The sequence below is a fragment of the Leucopleurus acutus genome (genome assembly GCF_964270905.1).
Source record: "Leucopleurus acutus genome assembly, chromosome: 14".
NCBI classification, from domain to species: domain Eukaryota; kingdom Metazoa; phylum Chordata; class Mammalia; order Artiodactyla; family Delphinidae; genus Leucopleurus; species Leucopleurus acutus.
Genome location: NC_139156.1, coordinates 50,570,564 through 50,590,832, shown reverse-complemented (window position 1 = coordinate 50,590,832; position 20,269 = coordinate 50,570,564). Strand labels below are relative to the sequence as shown.

The 20,269-nt window shown below is 39.1% G+C and overlaps 1 protein-coding gene across 1 annotated transcript; it reads left to right on the top strand.

Moving 5' to 3' along the window:
- The first annotated feature begins 291 nt into the window (after window positions 1–291).
- Window positions 292–16,852, top strand: GHITM (growth hormone inducible transmembrane protein). Its single transcript, XM_082854687.1, has 9 exons — window positions 292–425; window positions 1,783–1,947; window positions 2,949–3,048; window positions 4,621–4,732; window positions 5,160–5,301; window positions 8,526–8,634; window positions 13,539–13,727; window positions 14,186–14,357; window positions 15,879–16,852. Exons 2-9 carry the CDS (start codon window positions 1,819–1,821, stop codon window positions 15,961–15,963), a joined length of 1,038 nt encoding a protein of 345 aa, XP_082710813.1. The 5' UTR covers window positions 292–425; window positions 1,783–1,818; the 3' UTR covers window positions 15,964–16,852.
- The last annotated feature ends 3,417 nt before the right edge of the window (window positions 16,853–20,269 follow it).

Here is a 20,269-nt window from a genome sequence, read left to right as displayed (position 1 = left end):
AGGAATAATTTTTAATTCTCATACTACCCTCTTTCAATTTTAAAATAATTTTTTAACTGCTGCAAGTGAAACTGTTGAGAGAAAAACGAAGGTGAGCTCCGCTACCCAGAGCTAAAATGGCTGAAATGCCTTCTCTGCCCACACCCGCGATGGACGTTGACTGCGAGGCTCCCAACAATCCTCCACTGGCCCCGCCCCTACAACTAGGAACCCCTCCTTCCTACTACCCGCCCTTCCGTTAGGCCTCCTCTCATGATTGGCTGTCCGTAGTGTTTGCGACTTCTCCGGATGTTGCGTCACGCAGCGAGCTAAAGAGACTGCGCTCACAATCAGTAAGAGGTGGGCAGAGGGCGCGAGAGGTGGTGGTCGTTGCGTTTCGCCGGCCGGGAAGGGGAACTGCGCGCTTGAGTTGACCAGGGACTGAGGTAAGGCTCCCCCGGGCCGTGAGGCACCGCGATCCACCGTACTACTGACAACCGGCCCCGTTGGGCCGCTGCGTGTGTGTGGGGAGGACTGGAGGCGGCGGCGCTGCGGGCTGCGTCACGGGCTGGCGGCGTGTCAGGGCCGTCCTGCAGGTGACCGGGTGGAGGGGACGGCGACTTCAGGGCCTGGGGTAGGCGGGCAGGGGCTCGCTGTCTCTGCCTGCTTCTCCCTGGGCAGCGATGTGCTGAATCATCCCCGCGGCCGGGCCGCCCAGGCGCCGCTGTGGTAGATAAGGGGGTGCCTGCGGCTGGTGTGCTGTAGAGTCGCGCGTTGACTTTGGGAGGCTAGAGTTTTTGCTGCCGGGCTCTCATCCGAGTCTTGTGATCCGAGCTCATCGATGCACACGAAAGCGTACGGGGTCGGTAGTAGTACCCATTTTGTAGTTAAGGCACCTGAGTCTCAGGGATCAAACATTCGCACGAGGCCACTTCTAGCCTGTGATAGAAGTAAAATTCCCACTCTGGAGGCCCCTCTGAGCTGGTTCTCCTCAGTAGATGTGTTGAGGTATGAGAGGCACAGCATCTTTAGGCTGAGATGATGTAATGCCACGAAAGTGCTAGAATGATTCGGTATTTTTCCAAAGAATAGGTGTCAGTTTTGCATACCCCTCGCAGATCCCGTGGCAGAGTTGGAAGTACATTCAGATAGGTATTTAAAAGCAAAGATTCTTAGCTTTTGGGGTGCTAGTTAAAATACATATTACTGTGTCTTATTCCAAGGGGTTAAATCATTAGGACCGAAGTTAGACCTAGGAATCTACATTTTTAAGGTACATCCCAGGTGGTTTCAATACCTTGAATATTTTTACATCATATTTTGAAGGGAAGTAATACTTCGCATGCTTGGTTTCCACCAATGTTTTATAACCTTGCAATGTAGTATGACCTTGAAGAGTTAATCACTTCTTGGATGACATTTTTCCTCTGCTCAGAAGTTATTCTTAGCCCTTTTTAAAATTTTCCCACTGAATGCTGGTATAAATCTTCAGACAAAACCACATGTATAAAATCCATCACACACCCCTTAATTCTCTTGATATTAAATCCACTCTGTATTGGACACATAAAAGTCATTCCTCTTGTTATTGTTCCGATTGGGATTTAAACCCATTTTGGTGGTCCATCCCAAACCAGTTCTGTGGGATGGATATCTTGAACTAACAAGGGACAAGCAGAGTATTCATCATTATCATTTTGAAAGGTCACTTTATTTCACCTTTTCTCCTAAGAGATGATTGGTTCTTTCTTAGAGCCGGTGGGTTGGTTAATGGGTGATTTTTTTGTCTCTGTCTCTAACTAGCATTTCAGATCTGCTTGGTAAACCTGGTGCACCACCATGCTGGCCGCAAGACTTGTGTGTCTCCGGACACTACCTTCCAGGGTTTTCCACCCAGCTCTCACCAAGGCCTCCCCTGTTGTGAAGAATTCCATCACGAAAAATCAGTGGCTCTTACCACCCAGCAGGGTAAAGATAATCTGAATATTTTTATATTGTCTGTCTCTCTGTATGCTCCTGGGACCATTTTTTTGACAGATTGTGAAGCTCCCTATTCTACCATTAGTGATTTACTGAAACAGCTGTGAAAATGTACCAAATCAGCTCTTTCTCCCTATTAGTGTTCTGTTCCATCTTTATCATATATGAAAAAGAACTCCTGTAACTTCTCCTTTACTTACAGCTCTTGGAATTTCTCATTCAGAGAATTTAGAGTAATTTGTGAAGGGTTGAGAGCTGTATGGTTCAACAGAGAGATCGTGGAGCCTATTTTCAAAAGCTTAAGAATATTACCATTTGGCCAATAACTTATTAATAAGTTACTAAACATGTCATTTCAGCTCTTGTTTAGAGAATGGTAAAACAAAATCTGTCAAGTTAGAGAGAAACCCATTTCCTTTTGTAGTAGATTTCTGCTCTAGCATTCAAATTAGGAGTATAAATTTTGAAATGTGAGGTAGATAAGGAAATATACAGAAGCTAGAAGAGACAACTTTTTTCTCTTAAATTAACTGTTCCACTGTTGAAAAAGAGCTAAAATAGAGGTAGTAGTCATCCATCCCTTTGGCTTTGTGTTAAAGGAAGGATTGCGCCCATTTCCCAGATGGAAAAATGCAGCTAATACTTACTGAATGCATATCTTTTAAAAGTTAGTGTTTAAAATATGATAATTCTAGAGATATAAATAAAATTTGTAGTTTATGAAATAAACAGTTCTGAAACCTGAACTAAGAAGTTAGATTGTAATGAATTAGTGAATCACTTCGAAGATAGAGCACAAGTAGAGTCTACATTTAATTTTTTAGATTGGCTAACGTACTTTCATAGTGAAGTATGTATGACTTACATACATAGAAAGTACCAAGTTACATTATACAGAGTTTTCTAGGGTGATGAGATTCTCTGTTTTATTTTGTTGTTAACATTCTTTTGGTGTGGGTGGTGTGTGTCTTTGTTTCCATGTGTATCAGGAATATGCCACCAAGACAAGACTTGGAATTCGTCGTGGGAAAACTAGCCAAGAACTCAAGGAGGCAGCTTTGGAGCCATCACTGGAAAAAATATTTAAAAGTAGGTGGCAGCCTTTAGTAAACTCGTGTTTTAAAAAAAGGTCCATGAACAGCCTCCTTAAAGTATATGCAAACTTGTACATATGTGCATTTTGTGAGAATAAGGGCAGTCATCCTCAGGTATCTGATGACCCTGAAAAGGTTGGTACTTCACACTGAGCTCAGTGGTCCCCAGTCACGTTTCTTCCAGAAAAAAATTTTACTTTCACCATTTTTTTTTTAAGAATTATTAGGTAATGTGCCGTGATCTGAAAGTTATAATCTGTTATTGAAGTTCATTTGAAGCCACGTAGAATCTTACTTCAAACATAATATTTGTATATGTTTCAGGTCAAGAGTAAATCATCAAAACATAGATGTTAATAAAAAGCTAGTTGTTCAAGAGGGGTCATCTTGATTGACTGCCCATTTAGGGCCTCTCAGGAAGCAATACCCTAATGACGTCAGTTTGGTTCACAGTTTGGATTTCAGCTTTGCAAGTTCAGAATCTAGATTGGTAATCTACCCAAAATCAAAGAACACTACTGCTCCTTAACAGCCTTGCAAAAGGTCAATACCCATCTTCCCTGACTTAAAATGGAGTTATGTCCTGATAAACCCATCATAAGTTGAAGATGTCCTGAAGTTCAAAATATATTTAATATACCTAACTTACCAAATATCATAGCTTAGCCTAGCCTACCTTAAGCGTGTTCAGAATACTTAACATTAACCTACAGTTGGGCAAAATTATCTAACACTAAGCCTATTTTATAATTAAGTGTTGAATCCTTCCTGTGATTTATTGAATCCTGAAAGTGAAAAATAGAATTGTTGGGTGAGTACAGAATGGTTATAAGTGTATCGGCTGTTTACCCTCATGATCAACTCGCCGACTGGGTGCCGCTGCCCAGCATCACAAGGGAGTATCGTACTGCATGACAGTAGCCCAGAAAAAGATCAAAATTAAAAATTCAAAGTACAGTTTCTACTTGAATGCATATTGTTTTTTAAAAATCTTAAGTTGGGGACCATCTGTATTTTAAAATGGGAGAGAGCCCCAGTTGGCATCCCTCAGGGCATTTCTGTCGGTCAGTTGGCCCTAGAAACCAAACTATATGAATCATAGCAACAGTGTAGTAACATTCTTAGGGAACAAACTTTGACTAAAGGGAGCAAGATGCTCTTTGTGAATACCTCCATCCAGTTAAGAGTTGATAAATTATTTCCTCTCGGTACTCTAAAAACCAAGAGCACCCTCTCCCTTGATCCTGCTGCATAAACACTAACTACATTTTTCTTTGGTTCATTTTTTTCTTGACTCCATGTAAAGCATCATCTTTGTTTAAAGCACTTTAGACACAATATTAAATATAACGTGATGTTAACATGTTTTTCTCATCTTTATTTTCTAAGAGTGTCACGAGAACACACATCTCTTATGAATAAAATAACATATATCACAGAAGTACCCCTACATCTACAGATACACCACCTCCGCAAATTTTGTTAGAGTGAACTTAAAGATTAATTAAGTCTAATCATTTTAGCCAAGACAGCAGTATTAACTTGCATTTCCTCCTGTGTTCTTCAGTTGATCAGATGGGAAGATGGTTTATTGCTGGAGGGGCTGCTGTTGGTCTTGGAGCTTTGTGCTACTATGGCTTGGGAATGTCTAATGAGATTGGAGCTCTTGAAAAAGCCGTGTAAGTAAATTGTTCTCAAACAATTCGTGCCTTAAAGGTTCCAGTTTTCTTCTCATCCTTATCTTTCACCACTTTTAGAGTATTTTATGTCCAGTGTTCCAACTATGTGGAAATATACATGAAAAAAAATAGAATCTCTCATTTCCTTGGCATATATTTATTCAAACAATAAATAAAAATCTTTTACCAAGGTTATATATGTTTAAGCAAGAAGCAAATGTGTTGTTTTGTATATGTGCCAAGGGCTTATATGTTTTATATTACTTAATTTTTTATGGTAACTCCAACATGCATCATTATTTCCATGATACTGGAATAAGATTTAGAGCAATAAAGTGATATTTCTCAAGATCTCCCACCTAGTAAATGATTCAACCAAAATTCACATTCATAATTCTATAAATTAACTGTGTTGTGTTTCTTACAGAATTTGGCCTCAGTATGTGAAGGATAGAATTCATACCACCTATATGTACTTAGCAGGAAGTATCAGCATAACAGCTTTGTCTGCCCTGGCAGTGAATAGAACTCCTGCCCTCATGAACTTCATGATGAGAGGCTCTTGGGTGGTAAGTTAGCTTGTTTTTGTTTTCCTTTCCCACTAAATAGCAAAAGATTAAATGAAAACTATCGGAGGAGGGGATTAAATGGAAAGAATACCTTACTATATTAAACAGATCTTTGTTCAAGTAATATATGAATTATTAGTGCAGCTGAAACAAAGTAGGAAATACCTTCTTAGGCAAGTCAGCTATTATTCCTTGTTGAATATGTATTTTAGTAGCAGCAAAGATGTTGGAACCTAAACTTACAGGAACATTCTACTTATCTAGCAGCAGATATCAAACAGCTCTATTTTGTAGTAATTTACTAAAAAATAAAGCCGATGAAAATCCATCTTATGTGGCACATATATACAGTGGAATATTAGCCATAAAAAGAAACGAAATTGAGTTATTTGTAGTGAGGTGGATGGACCTAGAGTCTGTCAGACAGAGTGAGTCAGAAAGAGGAAAACAAATACCGTATGCTAACACATATGGAATCTAAAAGAAAAAAAATGGTTCTGAAGAACTTAGGGGCAGGACAGGAATAAAGACGCAGACGCAGAGAATGGACGGGGAGGGGGAAGGGTAAGCTGGGACGAAGTGAGAGAGTGGCATGGACATATATACACTACCAAACGTAAAATAGATAGCTAGTGGGAAGCAGCCGCATAGCACAGGGAGATCAGATCAGCTCGGTGCTTTGTGACCACCTAGAGGGGTGGGATAGGGAGGGTGGGACGGAGACGCAAGAGGGAAGAGTTATGGGGATATATGTATACATATAGCTGATTCACTTTGTTATACAGCAGCAACTAATACACCATTGTAAAGCAATTATACTCCAATAAAGATGTTAAAAAAAAAATCCATCTTAGAGGTCAGTGGAGAATAGCTGTCACAAAAACCCAAGCACTCTATACTACTAGGAGTAGAATAGTGCTGGCACTATTCTGAACTTTCCTTGACCCTATATAAGGTTTTATATTCAGTGAGAGTTTCTTGAGCATTTGTTGTTTTACTAGCATTTTTTTATTTTAGTAGGAGAGGACAGGGTAGTCGAGTTTTGTGGAAAAAAAACAGCTTGGGCAAAGGAGAGGAGGTAGTCATTACAAGTGACTTTATAATCCCATTCAAGTGAAGTTTAAGTGTTTGAGGTCTGGAGTGTGAAGAAGACACAAATAGAAAGGGTGTGTTTGATTGCCGAGCTGAGGAGAGCACCTAAGCGGTTAGAGGCCATTGCAGATACTAGAACAGCAAAAGTATGATTTGTATTTGAGCTTTAAGAACTAATGTGGAAGAGACAGGGAGCAAGTGTACCAGCTGTGCCTTTTCAAGGTCTAAAATGATGGTAATGCAAACTAGAGCAACGAGTGTGAGACTGGAAGGGAATGGGAGATGGGAAAGTTTATATAACACACACTTCCCACAGCAAATTCCCACTGATTCTTCCCATGGGCAACCCAGATCCCTATGACTTCCAAATCTGTAATGTTTCCACTATTCTGTACTTTCCAAAAGGAGAACCATTTGCAGTTGCGTAGCCATTTAGACACTTCAGTAGTAGGGTCTTGCTTCTCAGATGGGTGTCATGAATCTCCTAGCCTAGAGGTTATTGAAGGCACAGAATCAACTTGTTGCATTCTCATCAGGTATGTCAGTTTTAATCAGAGGTAAACAATTTAAAGCAATGCTTTTGTAATAAAGCAAACATGAAAGATTAAAATATACAAAAGAGTTTAGCCCCTAAAATAAGACTTCAATGAGGTTTTGTGCTTGGGCCATATTCTCAGGTGCTTGTGGGCATAAGATCAGTCTCACCTGCCTTTAGGGCTGCTTAAGTAAAATAGTTTAGAAAGCCAGACAGGTGCTACAGAGAGGAAGAAGCCTTTGGGAGGTGACAGACATACACACAGATAATGTCAAAGTTTGTACCAAGTGCTTTTGGAACAGAGTAGAGACATCTGACACTGCTTATTACAGCCAGGGTACCTACCAGAAAAACTTTTCAGGCAAAGAGGTAATCCTTGAATATGTCAACCAGATAGGAAGGACGTATTTTTAGGCACAATAAACAAAATTAAAGAGGTGTGAAACTGGGGCATGTTCGCAGCCTACCAGTTCAGTGTACCTGGAGTGTAGAGTATGGGAAGGTAAAAGGCAAAAAATGAACCTGGATGATGAAGGACTTTAAAAGAAAAATATGTAATTGTGTTAAATATCCTGAAAATGCTTTGCATGGAGATAGATGAAGTAGCTTTTAGTAATTGTTTCTCCATTGGAAGGTGGTGAAGTAGAACCCAGCGTGCTTTTCTGTGTTATGAGTGAAGGCTTTCGCATTCTCAGCAAAAACAGCTGTTATGTTTACCTGTACTTTACCTCAGAGGTTGACCGTTCAGATGCCCATGGGTTAGACATAATGCAGATGAGTGAGGCAGGCCTGGTATGTCACGTGGGATTTTGGCATCTAGAGAAAGCCTTCCAACTAAATGCGTTCTCGCTCAATTGTTTTTTGAATAGTTGGCCAAACAAAACATCTGCTGCCTGATCTTGCCCAAGGGCTGCAAGTTTGCAATTTCTGCTTTAAATTTCCTGAAGATTGATTATCATCTTTCATTACAAACATTTCTTCCTTGTTATGCACAAGGAATATTTAAATGTATAACAATGGAAATCGAAGATAGACAAAGGGGATGAGGGCCAATTCAGCCAGAAAATTGGGAGGATAGAAATGTAGAATCTTATTTCTCATCTTTTCCATGTGCTGCTTTTTTTCAGGTTTTCATTTAGCAAATATAGAGTTTGAGACAATGTGAGATAGATATATATATATATATATATATTCTAATTGGTGTATCATGACTAACTTTTTTAATGTTACTTGTGCTATACCAAAATAAATATAATTAAAAATAATTATTCTGGGACTTTTAAAGGGGTTTTGTTATACCTTTGTCTAACAAGAATAAAATTTTTTAAAGATGATGTTATCTTCCAGAGCTCTACTCATTCACTTAAAGTTGTCTGGAAAACTTTATGTATGATAGTAGGGGGTGCTCTTGCTAATTTGACCAAACTGAAATAAGCACAAGGCCTTTTAATGTGCTAGAAAAATATAGGATTCTGTTTATTATCCTTCATCTTTTTAAACATGGTTTATTGGAGGAACTAACTGGACTTGGAACCTGTGAGTTTCTACTTTGTTGTTGTATAAGGATCAATTTTTCTTAGTAATACATGTCTTTCAGACAATTGGTGCAACCTTTGCAGCCATGATTGGAGCTGGAATGCTGGTCCAGTCGATATCATATGACCAGAGCCCAGGCCCAAAGCATCTTGCTTGGTTACTACATTCTGGTATGTTCTGTTTTACAATTGTTGTTAAACAATCTTAAATACTGCCTTTTTTGATGGCTCTTCACAGTCGTAAATGATATGTACACAATTTAATTAAGCCTCATGTCTGCTAAATACTTAACGGTTTTCTGCACTTATTCCTGGTAGTATTATTGCCAGATCTCCACTCTGGAAAGTTAATGATTCTGATACTAAGACCATGGACAGCCCCAGTATTACACTTGCCTCTGGTGACAGTCTAGTATATGCAGAGATTTCCTTTTATGTGTTTTGTCTAATACCAGGAGGATTTCAGATCTGATACACATCACTTGAGAATTGTTCTTGTTGTATATCTTTAGAAAAATAAGAAACTGGGGGTCTCTACCAGAGAAGGAGGACGTAAGATGTGTGAAAGAATAGGAGCAGAGGTTTTTGCAGTGGAGCATTGGGAAGAAGAAAGCAGTCAAAAAGATCTTTGGAAATTCACTTCCGTGTGTGATGCGGTTAGCTGGGTCAGTAGATAGTTTTTGGCACAAAGTTACTGTGGGCAGGACAGAGGCTGTCCAACCCTGGTATTGCGGAACAGTATTAATATTCCTTTAGGTATATGTAATATTTTCCTTAATTATGGAAAGACAAATATTTTAAAGTTTACATAAAGTATTTTCCATTGCAAGTATCCCAGGGTATTGTGCCTCTGGGTTGAGTAAAGAACACCAGATGCAGAAACAAAAATGCTCTAGATGCATGATCTTTACCACAAGCCAAGAGCACTTCTATAAGCATTTCCATGAAAATTCCAGGGAGACAGACTGAAATGTTTTTAACGTGGGTTAATAAATGGAAATTAGTTTTGGGGTACCCAGTATGATGAATTTCCAGTGTGAAATACATCATTTGTATTCTTCATGTGCTGGCTTTGTTTTGGTGAATGTGAGAGAGCATGACTTCCCAGCCTTGGTTTTCAAGCCTCTCTTCCATTAGGTCTTAGGTAATTCAACCATAGATATTTTCCATGGACCTTTACAAGACAGAACTTTTGTGGTTGGGAGGGCGATGGTCCCAATATTTTCTTCTAATACCAGTAACCTGCTTTTAAGAAAAAAATTACTTAAAACGTAGTGTGTGCATTTGCTATAAAATTTAATATCTCTTAGTGCCATATAAATATTCAAGGATTATTCAACGTCTTAGCCAGTAAATAGAGTTCTACACCTGTTTCCCATTTTAGACACTGTTTCCTTGAATAAACAGGTTCAGTGTCATTTTATCTCTGATAAATAGTAGATCCACTTGTTGAATTAAAGTAGCTGTGTAGTTTTAATTCGAGCTAGAATAAGTAAGCCTTTCTACCTGTGTTGCTTAGAAAACCTCTTCTTATCTGATATTATTGTAACATATAAATTACTTAAGTTCTGGGTGGTTTTTGGGGGGGTTTTTTTGGTTGTTTTTTTGTGTGTGTGGTACGCAGGCCTCTCACTGTTGCCTCTCCCGTTGCGGAGCACAGGCTCCGGACGCACAGGCTTAGCGGCCATGGCTCACGGGCCTAGCCGCTCCGCGGCATGTGGGATCTTCCCAGACCGGGGCACAAACCCATGTCCCCTGCATCAGCAGGTGGACTCTCAACCACTGCGCCACCAGGGGAGCCCAGTTCTGGGTGTTTTATGTGTGTTGGAGGGCAGTCCCCTAGGCCACCCATTCATTCAGCAATTTGTTAGATGGAGTCACAGGACTCAGCATATAGTTATACTCAGAGCTAAGGTTTATTACAGTGAAAGGATACACAGTAGGATCAGAAAGGGAGAAAGATACAGGCAAAGTCTAGAGTGTGGAGAAATCCACACACAGGCTTTCAGTGCTGTCTCCTCCCTTTGAGGGCACACGGCAAGAATGCGAAATGTGCAGTAACATGTACAATGTTTCTGCCCAGGGAAGCCCATTAGAGACTCAGCACCGAAGGTTTTTATTGGGGGCTGACCATTTAGGGACCCTCCTAGCAACTACCAAAATCCAGACTCCCAGAAGGAAAGCAGGCATTCAGCATAACTCATTTTTTGCATAAATAGTCTAACCCTAAGGTTAGAGAATGGTTCCAGTGCCAAGTTCTCAGATGCCAGCCAAGGACTAACCTTGCAAGCAGGTCTCTGTAAAGGTAGGCTTAGGTCTGCTGTGTTAACCCTTTCTTGCGCAGTATGAATGCCATTTTTTTCTTTTTTTAATTTGTTTTCAGAATTTGCTTTATTCTTCATAAACATCTTGGGAAGCTGTGTGTGCAGGCATTAGCCTGTCCATATGTTCATGGATGAGGAAGCTGAGGCTGGGTGAAGTCACACAGCAGGAAGTGCCAAAGTCAAGACTGACACCCCCCAATGTTATTTCTCTTTTTTTCTTTTCTTTTGTTTCCATAAATTTATTATTTATTTATTTATTTTTGGCTGCATTGGGCCTTCGTTGCTATGCGCAGGCTTTTCTCTAGTTGGGATAAGTGGGGGCTGCTCTTCGTTGTGGTGTGCGGGCTTCTCATTGCAGTGGCTTCTCTTGTTGCGGAGCATGGGCTCTAGGCACATGGGCTTCAGTAGTTGTGGCACGCAGCCTCAGTAGTTGTGGCTTGTGGCTTCTAGAGCGCAGGCTCAGCAGTTGTGGCACACGGGCTTAGTTGCTCCGCAGCATGTGGGATATTCCTGGACCAGGGCTCGAACCCATGTCTCCTGCACTGGCAGGTGGATTCTTAACCACTGTGCCACCAGGGAAGCCCCTAATGTTATTTCTTAAAGTCCAACTCTCTGTCTAATTTTTCATTCACTGGCATGATGGAGTTTCAGACCCCTTTAATCCAACGTGGATGACCTAAGGGCAACCACTCACAGAGTCAAAGAGACATCAAAGCCAGGTTTTGACCCAGGATAAACATCCCAATGCATTCTATTTTCATTTTTCATACAGATGTTTAATACCTTGTGGACACAGCTGTGGTCTCAATCAGGCCTAAGTGATACTGTGCAAGAATTACTGAAACGCTCGCTGAAAGCTAGTCTCTTCTGTGTTTTCCCCCTGCTTTATTGAGATATAACTGATACATGATATTGTATAAGTTTAAGGCATGCAACATGTTGATTTGACACATTTATATATTACAAAATGATTACTACCATAGCATTAACCTTCATTTCGTATTTACCGTATCTTTTTTATGATGAGAACATTTAAGATCTACTCTCTTAGCAGCATTTATGATGTGGTATTATTAGCTGTAATCATGATGTACATTACGTCCTCAAACTTGTTAATCATAACTGGAAGCTTGTACCCCTTGACAGGTATCTCCGCATTTTCGTCTCCCCCCAGCCCGTAGTAACCACCACTATGCTCTGTTTCTCTGTTTGACTTTTTTAGATTCCACGTATAAGTGAGATCATACGATATTTGTCTTTCTCTGTCCGACTTATTTCACTTAGCATAATGTCCTCAAGATCCATCTGTATTGTCAAGAAGTGCAACATTTCATTCTTTTTTGAGTCTGAATAATATTCCATTGTTTATATATACCACATCTTCTTTATCCATCCATCCATTGACAAACACTTGGGTTGTTTTCATATCCTGATTTCAGTTCCTTTGCTTATAAACCCAGAATTGAGATTGCTGGATCATATGATAGTTGTGTTTATTTTTTGAGGAACCTTCATACTTGTTTTCCCCAGTGGATGTACTAATTTCCTGAAGGGCAGTTTTCATTCACAATAATAATGTTGAGCTATTCTTATTAGTTTTGTAATTGATTTGTCCTTAAGCAGCAAACATCTATTGCCATTTAAGATTTCTATCAGTATCACTGGAAAAAATCTCAATAATCTCCTTGAAAGTTTTTCTTAAAATTTTGCTGTCAGTTGCAAAATTGATAGGAATTCTGATAGAAATGTCATACAGATGAATTTTTATCTAATGTCTTTCCTAGAGCAAAAAATTTTTTAATTTTTCATCATCATGTGATAAAATATGCCCTATTACTTGATCTAGAAATGTTAGTCTCAAGAGACACACTGGTATTAAAATTTCAGTGTGAAGGTAGCTCTGTGCTTATTCCATGAGTTCAACTATGCACATTTAATGTTTAAGAAAAGGGTATAGTTGAGAATTCCCTGGCTGTCTAGTGGTTAGGACTCTATGCTTCCACTGCAGGGGACCCAGGTTCAATCCTTGGTCGGGGAACGAAGATCCCACAAGTCACATGGTACTGCCAAAAAAAAAAAAAAAGAAAAGGGTATAGCTTGTTCTACTCAATACGGAAAGAATACCTTATCTGAGATCTGTTTTTTTTAAATAAAATATTTCTATTTACCTTTGCTAATGAAATTATTGTTACCATCCTTTGGGTGGACATGTTTATAAATATTTAACAACTAAAATTGCTTTTTCCAAGCTGTGATTACATTCCCTATTACACAAGGTAACAGCAGCATCTGTCCGTGAAGTTCCTACTTTAAGATTAGCATCATATACTTAGTCTTTCCTTTTACTGTGTTCTCTTTCAGCACAGTAGATTTGACCTTCAGTTATTTTAAGCCTTTCATCTCAGTTCTTCCAAATGTGAATATTGTTATAAAGACTATTGGTAGACTCAGATCCAAATAATGAACTACACTGAATTTGACATAGTTACTAAAACTCTAGATTAGTGTTTTTACTGTGTGAGTTTTGACTGATTGACTAGGAATCGTGTTAGTTGTGATTTAGAATTTGGATAGGTACAAGTTTTAGTTGTGGGGTTTTGGGGATAGCGTCACCTAAATAAGGAGAAGACTTTTTGTAATCACATTGTTTAACTATAAGCTACAATATGTTCAGATGGCATGTTAGAAGAAGCATTTTCCTTTTGGTTGTTGTTTAGTAAATATTTAACTGCCTGCTTGCTCTTTCTCCAGGTGTGATGGGTGCAGTGGTGGCTCCTCTGACGATATTAGGGGGGCCTCTTCTCCTCAGAGCCGCATGGTACACAGCTGGTGTTGTGGGAGGCCTCTCCACTGTGGCCATGTGTGCACCCAGTGAGAAGTTTTTGAACATGGGAGCACCCCTGGGCGTGGGCCTGGGTGTCGTCTTTGTGTCCTCACTAGGTAAGCCACTGTGCTTTGACGCTTGGTTCTTGGTTCATGATGTCCTAAAATCATCTGACATACTCAGGTATCCTAATGGAGAGAATTTAGTAAGTGTCATTTTTAAAAGTTGGTTAAAACATATATGCTAATTTGACTGGATTTGCTCGTTTGGCATCATGGCAAACCATTATTATTGGTTTTACCAAATACATGTAAAATGGGAAAGTTGGTCTGGAGAACATGAAAATTGCTCTGATGCAGGAACTTTCCTATAATGTGGGCAAGTGACCCACTGCAAGAATGAGTATAATGGGTTTTGAACTGAATGTATGTAAAATTAGAGCACATACTCGGATGTTTCCTTATCTGTGCAACATGCCAAAGAAGAAAACTTTTTTAAGTGATGCTGATTGTAAATCCAGTTACAGAAAAATACTTTTTCCCAGAAAACCTTTTTTTCCCCATTTTGATTTCAGGATCTATGTTTCTTCCACCTACCACTGTGGCTGGCGCCACGCTGTACTCGGTGGCAATTTATGGTGGATTAGTTCTTTTCAGCATGTTTCTTCTGTATGATACACAGAAAGTAATCAAGCGTGCAGAAGTAGTACCAGTGTATGGAGTTCAAAAATATGATCCCATCAATTCGTAAGTAGCCTTTAATGTCTTTTCTTTGTTGCATAAGGACATTTGTGTTGCTTTGGCCTGTTTTGTTTTATGACTGTGTTAGTTTCCAAGGACTGCTATAACAAATTATATAAACTGGCTGATTTAAAACAACAGAAATTTATTCTCTCATAGTTCCAGAGTCCAGAAGTCTGAAATCAAGGTATCATCAGGGTTGGTACCTTCTGAGGGCCCTAGGGGAGAATCTCCTCCATGCCTCTCTCCTAGCTTCTTGTCATGGCCAGCCATCCTTGGCATTCCTTGGCTTGTAGATATATCACTGTAATCTTTACTCCTGTCCTCATATGATGTTCTCCCTGTATCTCTGTCTCTTATAATGATGCCATATTGAATTAAGGCTCACCCTTCTCCAGTATTACCTCCTCTTAACTCACATCTTAATTATAATCGCAAAGACCCTATTCCCAAGTAACGTCACATTCACAGGTACCACAGATTAGGACTTGAACATATCTTTTGAGTTCAACCTGCAACAATGACTTTGTTGAATTTTACTATTTTATTTCTGTTATTATTTGGTCTGTTCTCTTTCCTTAGTAAGCTATGTATACACAAAACATTTGATTATATTGCAACTAAGTGTAATAATTAGGTATATATTCAATTGATTCAGAGTATTTTACCTATTTTGTTAATTAGCCTTATAGTGCTTTTGTTGGTCAATTAATTTTGCATGTGTGTTTGTGTAATTTATATTTAACAGACTTTAAAACTGAAGAAAAGATGTATTAGTCAAGTGTTATTTTTGGAAAGTGTACATAATTGAAATTTTTAATAGAAAAGCCTATTTTATTAAAAATTGGAAACACTTCAATTTTTAATTTTTTATTAAAAATTGAAAATTCCATTTTGGAGATATTCAACTGTAGCTGATGTTGTGTTGTACAATAATGCTTTTTCCTTTCCTTGGCCTCTCCACCAAAGTAGGTTATTTTATTTAAGTAATTTCCTTGAGTTTCATGGTGTCTATCACATTTTTTAAAGTAATTTATTTTTATTTCTTTAAAACTTAATGTAATGATTTTTTTAAACATTGCTATAATGCTCACAGATTTGTGGCAGGTTTTTTGGGGGTAATCAGGGGAGGCATTGAAGGGAGTGTGTTATATTTTAAAATGCCAGACTTGTGTCTGACACATTTTTGTGAAGGTGTTTCTTTGGTTTTTATTTTGATTATTTCAGTGTCTATCACCCATTTCTTTTTTTTTTAAAGCAAGATACTGTACTCATAGTAGAGTGTCAGATAATATAATGATTTTTAAAACTGCCCTTTAACACTTAAAAGATTAATCTGCCAAAAGAAAAATCTTGATAGTTTTCTAGTCTAGGACTTCCTTAGTTGGCGTCTTTTTTAAAATTTCCATTTCATATACCTGGGACAAATAATCAGTGTTGCGCTTTCTTCTCTCCTACATTACGAAATAGTTTTTGTCATTGTTACGAGAATTACATCATATTTAACAGGCATAATTTCTTTCCTAGGATGCTGGGAATCTACATGGATACATTAAACATATTTATGCGAATTGCCAGTATTCTAGCAACTGGAGGCAACAGAAAGAAATGAAGTGACTCAGCTTCTGACTTCCTTAACACATCTGGCTTGTTTAATAGGGGCAGATATTCTTTAAATAGTTTGTGCAAGCAGCTTTCGTTGAAGTTTAGAAGATAAGAACTTGTCAACATGTTTCAGGTGTTCCAGTAATGTGATGCTTCAGGTCTGCTTTTTCTTCTGGAGAATAAATTCAGTAGTTCTCTTCCAAATAGCACACACATTTTCAATTCTTGTGTTTGAGTAATTCTAAAATGTTCTAATGAATATGAAAACCAAGTTTTGTGTTGCAGGAATTTAAGTATTTTATCTATTTTTAAATTTATTTGGTTAAGTGAAATTTAGCAAACTTGTATACCTGCATTTTTCATTTTGGATTGCAGAATATTAGCAAGTAATGTCATAAGTGATGTAGGGGTTTGGTAAAGGGACCAGAGAGAAGTAAAGCGACACCTGCAATCTTTCTTTGAATACTTAGAACTTAGCGCTTGTGTAATTGTGGTGAGCCAGTGAGGGGGTCTGGATGTTTGGAAACAAGTCATGGCTGTACATCTGCTGAGCTTATCAGAAGCACTGAGCAGAAAACAAAGACGTAGGTGATTCTCCAGGCTCTCCTTACGACGTGGATGTGATCATGTTTGGCTTCTCATTGTTTGACACTGTTAGGAGAGTCCACGATGCTAATCATGTGGAGAATTCCTGTTACATATATTATGTGTGTGTGTAAGTCTTACTTTTGAATCGTCTAGTAGAACAAAATATCCTTAAAACACTCAGGAAAATAATATTCGAAGCAGGAAAATTGTTGCATTTTAAGTATACAAACAATATGTGCATAGTTGCTGAATATTTTTGCAAATTTATTGAAATGTTTAAAGGAATAAATGCTTGCCTTTCTTATCTCTTCAGGCTTTAACTTTTATATCAGAAAAGGCTATTCGTGGTTTACACTTGAGATTATGAAAGCAGTTTTCCCCCTCAGATTTAGTTTCTTGCATTCCCTCTCAGAGGAATCACTAAAAAAAGGAAGGCAGGGCTTCCCTGGTGGTGCAGTGGTTAGGAATCCACCTGCCAATGCAGGGGACACGGGTTCGAGCCCTGGTCTGGGAAGATCCCACATGCCGCGGAGCAACTAAGCCCGTGCACCACAGCTACTGAGCCCGTGTGCCTAGAGCCCATGCTCCGCAACAAGAGAAGCCACCGCAATGAGAAGCTTGTGCACCTCGACGAAGAGTGGCCCCCGCTCGCTGCAACTAGAGAAAGCCCGCGCACAGCAACGAAGACCCAACGCAGCCAAAAATAAATAAATTAAATAAATAAATTCATTTAAAAAAAGAAGGCGGCAAAGCGAGGCTTCTTTCATGAACTATATCAATCAAAAATGTAATGGAGAAAATGCTTCACTAGAGTTTCCCCTAGCAGAATTCTTTCCTCCATAGGCCATTATTTAACTCTCTTGTGCCATTTATAAGTTTTTTGATACAGAAGAGTTATTTTTGGAAGTTCTTATGAATGAAATAAGTGTATGATTATTGAGATAGTTGGTGTTTTGACAAATATTTACTACAGTAATCCATAAATAACTCTTCTCCCCACCTCAAGTTACATAGGATGCCTATGTCTGAAATAATAATGGTTCTAGCCAGATGGTGATTGGTCTGTAATTTTTCCAGCTGAACCATATGCATGTTATTGAATAGGAGATTTGTTCAAGAAAGCAACTTAATCCCTTACTGATGTAGTATATAGAGTATGGTATGATTATAACTATGGTCCTTACAGCTAGACTGCATTTATCTGAATCCCAGCTCTTCCACTTATTCCTTACGTGACCTTTGGCAAATGACTTAACCTCTCTGTGCCCATTTCCTTATCTGTAAGATGAAGATGATACAGAACCTACCTCAGGGTTAAGGTGAAATGTGCAGGCACTTAGTAAACGCTATGTAAGTTTTAGCTGCTGTTGCTGGCTGGTTTTGAAGGGTTTTTTCCTAAGAAAGATCTATGAAACTTCTGTGTGTTCCCTTCTCTACCGTAGCCCCTGTACAGTGTGATCTTGGAGTGAAATCTTACCGGTCCTGTTGTTGTCAGTCACGTTTTAGCACACAAAGTTTATATCCTTATGTTGGGATGATATACACACAACACAAAATGATATAATTTCAACAGTGGTATCAGACAAAGGCTTATCTAGAAAATAAAGGGGGTTTTTTTGTTTATTTTTTTTAATGACAGCATTTTATTATAGCACTTTTTCTGATTTTGCTAAGACAGTGAAGACTTCAATATAAAATGTGAATATAAGTTAAAATATTATAATAGGACTTAAATGATAACAGAAGAAAAATCACTATTTCTCTGGCTACTGTTAACATACCACTGGGGTTTTTTTCCTCACATCACTCAAGGGAAGAGTGGAGACCTGCAAATTGATGGGCTTTAGGCAAAAAAAAAAAAAAAAAATCCATTTCTCATTTTCTGAAACATCATCTGATCTCCTAGGAAGGGTGTCGTGTCTTTATTAGCTCATTAGTCATGCTACCTGTTCTAAGATGCAGTATTTGTCAGACTTCATTTCTGAAATGTGTGTTCCATTTCATGATTTTTTTCCACCAAACTAAACAGCGTATCTTTAAATCAGTGGCATCTTAGAATTGAAGAAATAATGGTATTTTTCAATGATTTGTTTTCCATTTCTAATAGTTCATTGTCCTGTAGGAACTGGTATCTGATGATTCAGAGAGAATCTTCCACAACCTAGCCCCACCCAGTTATGTACTTCATACAGGTTGAATTGGACTGATTTCCCAGCAATGCAGAATGACTCCCAAACAGGAATGCCGGTAGAAGTTGAGAGAGAAAGATTTTGTGGTTTGGCGTGATCTGGCTGTTCATAAAAGGGATTAACGACTTGGTTCAGTTCAGTACTCCTTGAAGGAATGAACTCTTAGCACCAACTGTGGGGAGAAACCAGGGTGAATGAGACCCTTTTCACCCTGCTGTCACAGCCTGGCTGGGAGCTTGTCAGCTAGAAGACAGCATCAGATGGGCAGAGGCAGTGGGTGGTGGCCAGGAGAGATCTCATAGTGAGAGAGGGCCGTTGGCCCTGCTGACCTTTGAGCAGGGAATGCTGGAAACAGAAACCCTTACTGTTGGTGGGGAATTTTGCGCCTGAACACAACAGCATTAATTTTTTTTTTTTTTTTTTTTTTGCTGTATAGTTGATTTATAATGTGTCACTTTGTACAGCAAAGTGACTCAGTTATACACCTATATACATTCTTTTTTTATATGCTTTTCCATTATGTTTTATCACAAGGTATTGAATATAATACCCTGTGCTGTACATTAGGGCCTTGTTGTTTATCCATTCTACATGTAATAGTTTGCATCTACCAACCCCAAATTTCCAGTCCATCCCTTTTCCTACCCCCATAACAGCATTAATCTTTACAAGTCACTTTTTTTAAGAGATCAGGTCAAGAGATAGGCACTCTATTTGGTACCATGTTGCTAAAATGTGAGAAACAGCAATAAATGACCCAAGGTAATTGTGAAGTGATTATTGAGAAACTACAAAAGCATTATGGAGACTACTCACTACAGGAGTCCAGAGAAAGGGGGCAGTTTTACTATGCTGAGTGCCCACAGGAACACAGGTGTCCTACACACACCAGCACAGAAAGGCTGGGGGCTGGAGGGGGCTCCCAGCTTCGGTGGGAAGGGGCATGTCCGGGGCAGCCTTCCCGCAAAGCATCATGGGAAGCATCTGGACCTACTTTGCAGAGAACCCAGCCTTCTCCGCCTGCAAACCAAATGTGTTTGTGACTCTACTTGTGTGCTCACCAATTATGTCACCCTTATACTGGGTGCCTCAGAAAAGAAGTATGGTCACCTACCTCATTTAAGTAGAAGACGTATTTAAAAAGAAGTTGGAGGATTCCTTAGCGGTCCCATGGTTAGGAATCCACGTTTCCTCTGCAGGGGGCACGGGTTCGAACCCTGGTCAGGGAACTAAGATCCCTCATGCTGTTTGGCACGGCCAAAAAAAGAAAGAAAGAAAAACAAAGTTGGAGAAATTATGACAAGATTTTCACTCTGTTATTTCTGAGTGGCAGAAAAAATGGGCATTTGGAAGGGAAATGGGGTGTTCGGTATCTTTTTCAGTATATTACATCTTCCCGTAAGTAGTTTTTTAGAAAAGTAAGTCCATATGGAGAGAAAATACATTGAACACCTCAAAAGGAACTTTTCAGATTTTAGGAACTTAGTGGGAAAGCAGAAACTCTCTTCACCCTGTGGCCTTTGGCACCATCTCACC

What these genes read in the sequence shown, in the direction of transcription:
- GHITM (XM_082854687.1), top strand. Translation starts at nt 1,819, where the DNA reads ATGCTGGCCGCAAGACTTGTGTGTCTCCGGACACTACCTTCCAGGGTT. An exon ending in TGATGAGAGGCTCTTGGGTG is followed by an intron (nt 5,302 to 8,525) that starts GTAAGTTAGCTT and finishes CATGTCTTTCAG; the next exon opens with ACAATTGGTGCAACCTTTGC. An exon ending in TGCTTGGTTACTACATTCTG is followed by an intron (nt 8,635 to 13,538) that starts GTATGTTCTGTT and finishes CTCTTTCTCCAG; the next exon opens with GTGTGATGGGTGCAGTGGTG.